The 9877-nt window shown below is 33.1% G+C and overlaps 1 protein-coding gene across 1 annotated transcript; it reads right to left on the bottom strand.

Moving 5' to 3' along the window:
* Nucleotides 1–1552: 1552 nt before the first annotated feature.
* On the bottom strand, nucleotides 1553–6641 carry LOC104104591 (protein NRT1/ PTR FAMILY 6.3-like). The gene is made up of 5 exons (XM_009612724.4): nucleotides 6408–6641; nucleotides 6020–6197; nucleotides 5882–5921; nucleotides 4628–5196; nucleotides 1553–2733 (listed from the first exon to the last, which is right to left on the bottom strand). The coding sequence occupies exons 1-5, from the start codon at nucleotides 6523–6525 to the stop codon at nucleotides 1866–1868; spliced, it is 1773 nt and encodes a 590-aa protein (XP_009611019.1). The 5' UTR covers nucleotides 6526–6641; the 3' UTR covers nucleotides 1553–1865.
* Nucleotides 6642–9877: the final 3236 nt, after the last annotated feature.

Below are 9877 nucleotides of genomic sequence, written 5' to 3'. Positions count from 1 at the left end.
GTCATAAAATAAGAAATAATGCAGTAGGAAGACAGAGAGAGGGGCGTCGGGGAGTGAGGGGACCGAGCCAGTAAGAAAGGGAAAATATATACTATATGGTCCTCTGGTTTGGACCCCTCGGATTTGCTTCCCACAGTGTAGGAAAGTGGATTTTTTCTACAAAAACAGTGTTAGCAATTTGAGAAACACGACACATGCATGTTTCTGGCAGTATTTGCTGTACCTAAGTAGTAGTGGATTATTGAGATACATAATAATCCAATTGAAGAAGAAGTTGCTTCTTTTTTAATTTAACCATATAGTGTTCGGAACTCATAGCACTTAATTAATGCGGATTCGTGCCAAGTGAGCTGACTAACGAAGGTAAAATGCTATCTATCGAAAGGTTCTTCATTCCTAAGACTTGAATCGAATTATTATGAAAGAGATGTTGCTACTCCCTCAGCTCCATGTACTCTTTTGAAGATGAATAAAATGCGTTATTTATTTATTTATTTTAAAATGGGATCTCTTCATCCTAACTTTTTTAAATCAAACTCCTGATTTATTGCAACAACTACTGATTGTAACACTTAAGCTTGAAACATGTGATCATGTTGTCATAATAGTTGTATAATTTGAATTTTTGGTTCAGAAAAAAAAAAGATTTTGATTTAAGATTCTAATACCACATGATTTTCCCCCCTTACTGTTATTACATAATTAACAGGAGGATATGAGTCTCATGAACTGCAAGACCATAACCATAAGACGAAGGTTCGAACCTTGTGCTGCAATAAACAATTTGAGCTAATTGTCTATTGAACTGTTCCTTTAAAAGTCAAGATCCTAAATTGTTGAAAATTAATACGTTGGTGCACGAGCACAGAACTTAAGTTTTTAGAAAAAATTATCATATAATGTTTGATGCCACTACATGAAAATTTCAATATTTTAGTATACAAATTCTTATTATATAGTCGCTTACTTTGATTAAACACTTTTTTTGAATCACTATTTCGGATATAAATATCACTTGCTATGTTTTTCTTTTATCTTTTGAATTACTTCTGAATTATCTAAGCTATAGGTGGTTATGTGCCAATCGATAGAGCAAAGCACAGAAAGAAAAACTATGGTTGGAAAATAAGGGCACGTGAATCATAGTTGGGAATTCGATATGATTCAAGGTAATTTATTAGAGAAGGGACGACGTAAAACTCTATTATTTATTTGGTCCACCTTTTTGTCTTAGAAATTCATATTCCCCATATTATTGCATCTTCTCGATTAGCCAAAATGACATGTGACATTATGCGTACCGCTCGTGTAAATTGGAATCTGAACAAATTAATCATACAAATTACTTAAGAATCTATAATGTTTTTTTCTAAATTGAAGTTCTGTACAGCTTCCAAGATCTAAATTTTTGTTTTTATTTTTACACCTAACAAAGTAAATCAAAAGACTAGTAATAAAACGTTGAATAGTTTGATTATTACTGAGCTAAGCGTTAAGATATATAGGAAAAGTAAAACATAAGAAAATAAGAAATACCAGAAGAAAACAATACTTTCAGTGGGAAGCTGGCTCTTGCATTGCATTTGATTTAATATTACTTGGGTTATTCTACAGATACAAGGGAGAAAGGAAGATTGGAAAGAGCTCTACAACTTGTCATTAACTAGGCTCTTTCCCCATTCTTTGTACATATACATCTAGGTTATACCATACACACGTAAGTCGTAACCTTTTCCAATAAGGTTTTTTTTTTTTTTTTTTTTTTTTTTTTTGCAAAAAAGGGAAAAAAACCCGAAAACCAAAAGAGAAAAAAGGAAGAAAAAAAAAACTAATTTGTTTTCACGAAGATAATTGGCTTGTGTAATTTAGTGGCAAGCTGGTTCTGAATCCTCCATTTCAATCCCACACTCAGCAAGCCTCTTCTCCTTGTACACATACCGTCTCGAAATAAACAAGAAAATCATCAAATTCAACACACTCAACGTTGCCAATAGCCAATAGAAATCATAGAGCCTCCCTTGGTTTAAATTATCAGCTAACCATGGGTTTTTCCCTGTCACCTTGTGCACTATAGTCACCAAAATAGAACTAAAGAAAAACCCTAGTGAAAGTGTACTCAAGAATAACCCTGTGCTCATTGTCTTCATCCCTTTAGGACATTCCCTTAGAAAGAAATCAAGTTGTCCAATGTAAGTAAATGCCTCACCTGCCCCTACTAGCAAGAATTGTGGGACTAACCAAAAAACACTCAAAGGAACCTTTGCATTAGCATCATTGGTCAATCCATGCAAATGTGCAACATTCAATCTTTTCACTTCAGTTAAAGCAGCAGCAATCATGGCTATAATTGAAAGGATTAAGCCAACTGCAATACGTTGCAACGGGCTTGTACCGTGAGGGTTGTTGAGGACACGTCGGCAAACCGGAACGACAGCGCGGTCGTAGAATATGCACGTTAGGAGGATACTTCCGACGAAGAAGAGTGTCAATGAAGCCGGAGGAATTTCGAAATTTCCGATGTGACGGTCCATGGTTGTAGCTTGTGACACGGAAAATGTTGTCATTTGAGCATAGACAGTCCAAAACATAATGGTCGTGGCCCATGTTGGTAACATTCGGACTACCAATTTTACTTCTTCAACGTCGGTTAAAGTTGATAAGTTCCATTTATTTACCACGGTAATTCCAGCGGATTCAGGGTCCTGTACTTTAATGGCTGCCTTGTCCAAGAAACTGCAAAATAAAAACAAAATCCATGGTCAAAATTTGGCCCACAATATAATTGGAATTTAATGATGCATTTGTCTTTCATTGCGGACATTATTGTTAATAAAACGTCAAGTTAGAAAATTTAAAAAAAAAAAAAAAAAAAAAGAAGAAGCACGAAGCTAATTCTATTATTGTCCTCCACTTATTCTTCTTTATATTTTGTTTTTCTTGATTTAAAACTTGACAAGTTGTATGGGCACCAGGCAAGGGGCGTGAAGATCGATTAGGTGACAGACTGGCTAAGATGGTCTCGTGATCTTGGTTTCCTTTTTATTCTTAAAAGACTAAGTGTTCACTGCATCTTCATCTAAAGTATAGTACAAACATTTCTTTCTTTTTGATGAGAAAAATACTACTATATGTAATTTTATCTGACAGATGACGTTACTACTAGATAAAGGGGTTCTAGACGCAGTGACTTAAACAGCCTTGAAGTTCAGAAATTTATCAGTTTCTGTTGATATTTTCTACTCCCACCTCTCTCCTCACCCCTACTCCACCCCTCCCGGCTCCCCCAACAATGTAATTGAGCAAATTCAGTTTTTTTTTCTAAGACCGCTTGTATTGAACAAATTGGTACAAGAATTAGGAATCATGTGATCATAAAAGAAAGATAACAAAAGGCTGTATTTTCCATTTTTTTTGTTTAAGCGTCAACTTGTGGTAGTTTTCAAAATTTACTGTGAGGTCAAGTCGTTATCAAGGAAAAGTTAGTGACAGTATTATTTATCTCTTTTTGTTACTCACTACTTAATTATTAAAAAAAGGTGTATGATTACCACCTTTTGATTTGTAAGCAAAATATTATTTGAAAAGGAAAAACAAAAGAAGCATATATGAGGTACTATTAGAAGTGCGCTCGTGTTTGTTTAATTTGTTTTTATAAATATAGCTACCACACTCTCTGTAGGCAATAAGTCGGCAAGGTCTACTTCCAAACATTAAAAAAGATTAGTTAAGAATTAGAGAGGGTCTATTCCAAATTCCTCGGGTAGGGGAGGGTTTAGGCTAGTGTATATTCAATAGGTTTCAAGTCTAACTTTCAAACAAAAATAACAACAAACTCAGTATAATTCTATAAGTGGGGTTTGAGCAAAATAATATGTACGCATACTTTATTCCTACCTTGTGAAGGTAGAGATGCTGCGGCTCATAGGATCAAGTCAACTTGCAAAATGTTCAAAATCTTATATAGCTTGGTTGTCTATATATCCTAAAATATTTCGACAAAATGGAAATAATTTTGGGATTTGATTGGAGATGCTGTTGAATTGGTTGATGGTTAGCTATCAAACATTTGGCCTACCATGGGGATAAGTTCAAAACATTTCAAATAATGCAAGGAAATAATCAAGCCAACCAGAAATGATAACTTGCACATAAAAACTTCATTTCCAATTCTTAGCATGATCTACAGGACATGGCACATGGTTTAACAGGATCACTTCTCTTTCTAATAATGTATTGAACTCGTGAATTGCAAGTCAATAGAAGGATTTAAGGTAGTATTTGGAGCTTGAATAACTTTTAGTTATTAGAACTCAAATTATTCTCTAGAAAGTTAGTATAGTTTAGTGTAAAAGAAATTGAAGTCTATTCTTTGTTAATATAATTATAATTAGCCTACCAGGGGGAGAAATAGGAGTAATAATTTGGCTGTCAAGAAGAAATAAGAAGTTGCTATTTCTATTTATAAAAAAAAAACAAGAAAGATGTAAAACAAAAATTATTTCAGTCTCAAAAGGAAATATATATAACGAAATAAAAGGAAAAAAGTGAAGAACTAGATGACAATAATAGTGAAAAGACAGTTAATACTAGCAGTTAAAGGATTAAAAAAAGAAAAAAAAAAACTCACCGGAATTCCTTGCTGTGAGGCAACCTCTGCTTAGCTTTTTTGTTTCCATCCCCAGGAATATCATCAATATTGTATAAAAGAGAAGAATCAGAAGGCAATTCCATATGCCTTTTGTTCCAAGCAGCCACAAAAACTGAAGCAATTTGTGTCAATGGACTTCCCACAAGTTTCTTGAAACGATATTTTCTTGTGCCCGATAAGAATATGACCAAACCAATAACAATAGCACAAGCACATATTCCATAACCATATTCTCTTCCCAAATTATCTTGAATATACACTAGTACTGTCACTGCACCAAGTGATCCCACATTAATGAAGAAAAAGAACCAGTTGAAGAATTTTATCATCTGTCCTCTTTCTTTCTTGTCGGTTTCGTCGAACTGGTCGGAACCGAAGCCGGAGACGCTGGATTTCAGGCCGCCGGTGCCGAGCGCCGTCATGTATAGTGCTATGTATAGAACCATGAGTTGTTTGGAACTTGCTGGAATGCATGTTGAGCTCCCTGGGGAACACTTTGGTGGTCGTAGGCTTGGGATTATTGTGGAGATGGTCAATATGGTAACACCCTATTCATCATAAGTATCAAGAAAATCAATCAGTACTGTTATAACAGGTTAATTCTAATTTTTTAAGTTATCATATCAGATTGTTACTAAGAGTTGTTATAACTTAACTTTATACTATTAGTATATCAAATTTGAACTCTATTTGAAGAAAGAGAAATGATAAATTGTAGAATCTTTTCTCTTTTAAAAAATTCAACTAGTGGAGGTAATATATATTTTTCTTCTTCTTCCTTTTCTTTCCACTTTCTTGTTTCATAATAATTGATCTTTCAACGCCCATGTCCAATTCATTCTTCATAAAAATAGTTGATTATTAAACCAAGTGTTATTAAACATTTTCTCCATCTTAATTCCCTTCTTATTCGATTTTCCTCTTCACAACATCTATAATCTGACTGGTTTTCAATGCAATCTAAACATGGTGTTTTTCTTAGTTTTCTTTATTCCGTTGCTGGTTGTCATTCTTACTCTTTCCATTCTCCTCATCACAGATTTTAAATAAATTTAAGATCAGTTTACATGTATCAATCTCACGTAAGAAAAAGAAAAAGGTTGATTTGATGACCATATGATTAATTAGTCCAACTCCAATATGATGGCACTCAAAAAAGTGAGTGAAGTCACTTCAGAAAAGAAAGATTTTTCTATTAGCCAATCCAATCAAGATGTAAAAAATGGAACGTACCATGGCTTGAATAGTGGTAAAGATGCCAATTGTAAGATATCTGCAATAATTAAAGTAAAGAACAAAGATGTTAATTAGTGACAGATAAGTTTTACTATATGAACTTCCAAAGTTTAAGGTATATAAAGGTTCACGAACCGTCCAAGAAAAGTGTCGGCTACGAAACCACCAAGCAAAGTGAGCATAAATGAAGTTCCAAGAAAATTTGTAACGTTGTTGGCCGAACTAGCATTTCCTAAATGCATGGTTCCAGTCAAGTATGTCACCAGATTTACAGCAATACCTAACGTCGTTAGCCTCTCCACTGCCTCAATCCCTATAGTAATTTAAACAACAATCATTAGTTTATTAAAAAAAAACAATATAAAAAGTTCAAGATCAAGAGTAAATGATTTCAGGAGAGTGATCTTATTATATCGATTTATATTTTTCACTGTATGTATACATTTTTCAAGCCTATAGCAATGGTTCAGTTATATTGAACTCATAGAACCCATCCTAAAGAAGAGAGAAAAGGGTAAGGTACCTAAAATCATGGCGGCGCTGGACCAACCGCCGGACGAGGATCGAACAGCTGGTCGACCTTTGTAATCCCAGGCATCTGGGAGAGTTTTTGTATCTTGTTGTGTTTCAGGAAGTGCCATTTTTAGCTAGACCTTTTTGTTAAGTTTGTGTTTCAATGGTGTATTTGAACGATAAGAAAAAAAAGGTTGAAGAGGAGTTTGAGATATTAGGAGTTAGAAAAGGTATCCAAGAGTATGGTAAGATTCAATTGATTCCATTACCCTTTTATAGCCGTAGGTTTGCGGTAACTCCTGTGCTTTTTTGATTATTTTAATACCTATATTTGTTTATTCTACTTAGGTCCATTATCAAAGGGAGTGGTAAGTCCACATTATTGTCTTTTCCTTATTTTGATTTATTTTTTTTAACTAAGAAATTTCGTGGTCCCTAGCCTCAAATGATACACAAAATGATTGACAGTGAACTGCTAGATGCCTGTACCCACGAACTTGAAAGAAGGAAAAAGTGCCTAGTCTCTGCCTCTCTGGTAATTAAAAAAGGATTACACCTTTAGTTTATGAAATCAAATTAGCCATTTAAATATTCCTTTAAACGTGTTATATTAAGGAGGAAAGCATTTCTATAGCAAATGTTTTACCTTGGAAAATCTAGATCATTTATGCCAATGTTTGGTCCGTATAGGATTATGCGATATATGATAATTACAGGTGAAGAATAGAGTACGAAGGTTGTGCTTGATGATATTTCTGAGTATTAGAAATTGACAACAATGTTAGAATGGTCAAAGAAAGTGATATAGATTATGAGTTGAGATATTTGTGGATAAAAATGACCTCCGCCCCCAAGTAAAATAAATAAATTTTCATCTTTTTGTTGTAACGTTTTTCTTGGATCATAGTAACCAAATACTCTACTAGAAAATGATCTCATCAAAAATAACATATTTCAAGAAAATATACTTTGGGATAACATTTAGCGCCACCAAAACACCTTAAAACATATGGTGTAACAGGGGCGGAGGAAAAACATTAGTTACGGGTTCGGATGAACTAAGTAGCTTTTGCGTAAACTCTATATATATTTGTATTAGAAAATTCATAAAATATGTATGAATATTTAATTGGGAATCCAATCACTAAGACAAGCTATGACTTAGATGACGAATCCGGAACCCATAAACTGCAAATCTTAGCTTCACCTCTGTGGAGTAATACCGAAATCAGTAACTTACCATGCATGTTTTAACCTTGAGTAAATAAAATTGATGTGCCATAAACTTGTAAATAAAAGTGAAAATGGTGTGTTGTTATCAGCCAAGCCAGTGGGAACAATACTTTTGGTCATTCATCACAAGATCTTCTATAGTTCCCAAGTATCTTGTGAGTTAAATATAGCTTTACAAGAATGGGCGATAGGCATGAAAATCAGCGGATTGCAGTATCCATTACATTTACCTGTGGAGCAGAGCAAATAATTTCTCTGGTCCAGGAAATTTTGCAACCTTTTGGTATTTTGTTTCTTAGCAACTAATAATAAACTAAAATAGAAAAACCAAAAGTTTAGGTTGTCGCGCTGAAATAAAAAGTGCACGTCAAAAGATAAATCAACTTCTAAGAACCTTTCTGTGGTGGGCATGCATTCAAAAAAATGAGATATGGAAAGTGGTAGAATGCATCCAAATCGGGGAAAATCACGTTTCTACTTTTTCTTGGAAACTATTCATTTGCAACAACATTAATACTACCTCGTTTTTTATTCTCACATCCTTTGATAATATTTTTCAAATTTCCACCCACCCCCACTTTTATAACTTACCAATGGAGAAAAGGCACCTTGGCAAATGGCAAATCCTCATAAATAAATTAAAGCACTTGCCAAACTTTAGGAACTGAGGGGACAAAAGACAATCTTACATTTTGAGAAATTGTGGAAACTTCAGACTTGGACAGCCCAAGAAAATAAAAGGAGAGGACTAAAGACAATGGTTCTTTTGTGAGTGCTTTGACCTTATTAAAAAGTTTCCATTAACAAATAAGTACAACAATTAGCAGGTCACACATGTTTCTTACTTATTGCTCTCCAATTTAAAGTGTCTATAACGAGAAATCATCATCTTATCCTTCCATAGTTTTCGGGGTAAGTTTTGGTGAAATAATTTTATACGTATAACTTTTTTTGAACTATCATGTTACTTACGATGTAAAATATATGTCTACACGATAAGGTCACTTATTAAGTTATTACAAGTAAATCTCTTGATAAACATTAGTTGGTAATCCGATAAAAATGATAACTTAAATAATATCACATGTTAAATTTTACTTTTATTATAGAAATTATTTCACTGTATATAATTTTAGTTCTTTTATTATGGTAAATTACATTAATTTTGTAGAAGCACATTTACACTGTCGGTAAATATATTCATATAAAATGAATTAAAAATCTAAAGAGTGTTCTCATCCTTTTTAAAGCACATTTTTCAGTTTTTTTAAAACAATATTTTTCTAAAAACTGGAAAAAAGTATTTTCGATTTTTTCAGTTTTTAGTAAAAAAAACATTCAGTTTTTTCCAGTTTTTACAAAAACATTATTTTAGAAAATTGCTTTTCAGTTTTTTTTTAGTTTTTACAAAAATATTGTTTTAGAAAATATTTTTCAGTTTTTTTAAAGCAGTTTTTTTGTTAAAACTGAAAAAAAAAAATCATTTTTTAGTTTTTAGTAAAAAAAAATTCAGTTTTTTCCAGTTTTTACAAAAAAAAAATTGCTTTAGAAAATTATTTTTCGGGTAAGGGTAATGAGTCTTTTTAATTAATTTGGAGATATTTAGAATTGTCCAACAGGACGATGATACGTGTTCCTCCATTTAATGAGGGGTATATTTGAACCCAAAGTATTACTGTAGCGATATAGATAACCCAATAGTATAACGAGTTGTATTCTTAGATCATTTTCGAAAATACAGGGGTATATTTGGACCTTTGCTGTTTTCTTTTCCATCACTGTTACTTAAAATGATGCAACAAGTGGCCAAATTTTAGGTCCTTTTAGGATAAGCACTCTTATAGGATTCATTATATTTTTTCATGCGTGTAGAAACAACTCATGCTAACAAAGTTGTATCTTTATATTTTACGCGTCAATTATTAGAATTAAGAAGTTAATCTTGTTTTTCTTGGGATCCGTCTTAGATTCTTTGAGGTATCTTTCCTTTATTAGTTAATTTTTCACCAATGTTTTATCCCTTAATTACAAGCGCAGAAGGTCAAGAAAAGGGATTACAAAGAATTTTCCTTTTTCCGATCGACTACAACTTCTTGACCAGTTCGCAATCATTAATCCAATGTCTATGATTTGTGATTTTGCTTGTTTATGCTAATGCAAGCATTAGTGACTACTTTCACGTCTCGAACCCGTGACTTATATGTCACATAAAGATAACTTTATTGTTGCTCCAAGGCTTCCCTTCAT

Source organism: Nicotiana tomentosiformis, chromosome 8 (assembly GCF_000390325.3).
Source record: "Nicotiana tomentosiformis chromosome 8, ASM39032v3, whole genome shotgun sequence".
In the NCBI taxonomy this organism is placed as follows: Eukaryota; Viridiplantae; Streptophyta; class Magnoliopsida; order Solanales; family Solanaceae; genus Nicotiana; species Nicotiana tomentosiformis.
Note: the sequence above shows the minus strand (reverse complement) of the source record. Positions and strands in the feature narration are given on the sequence as shown.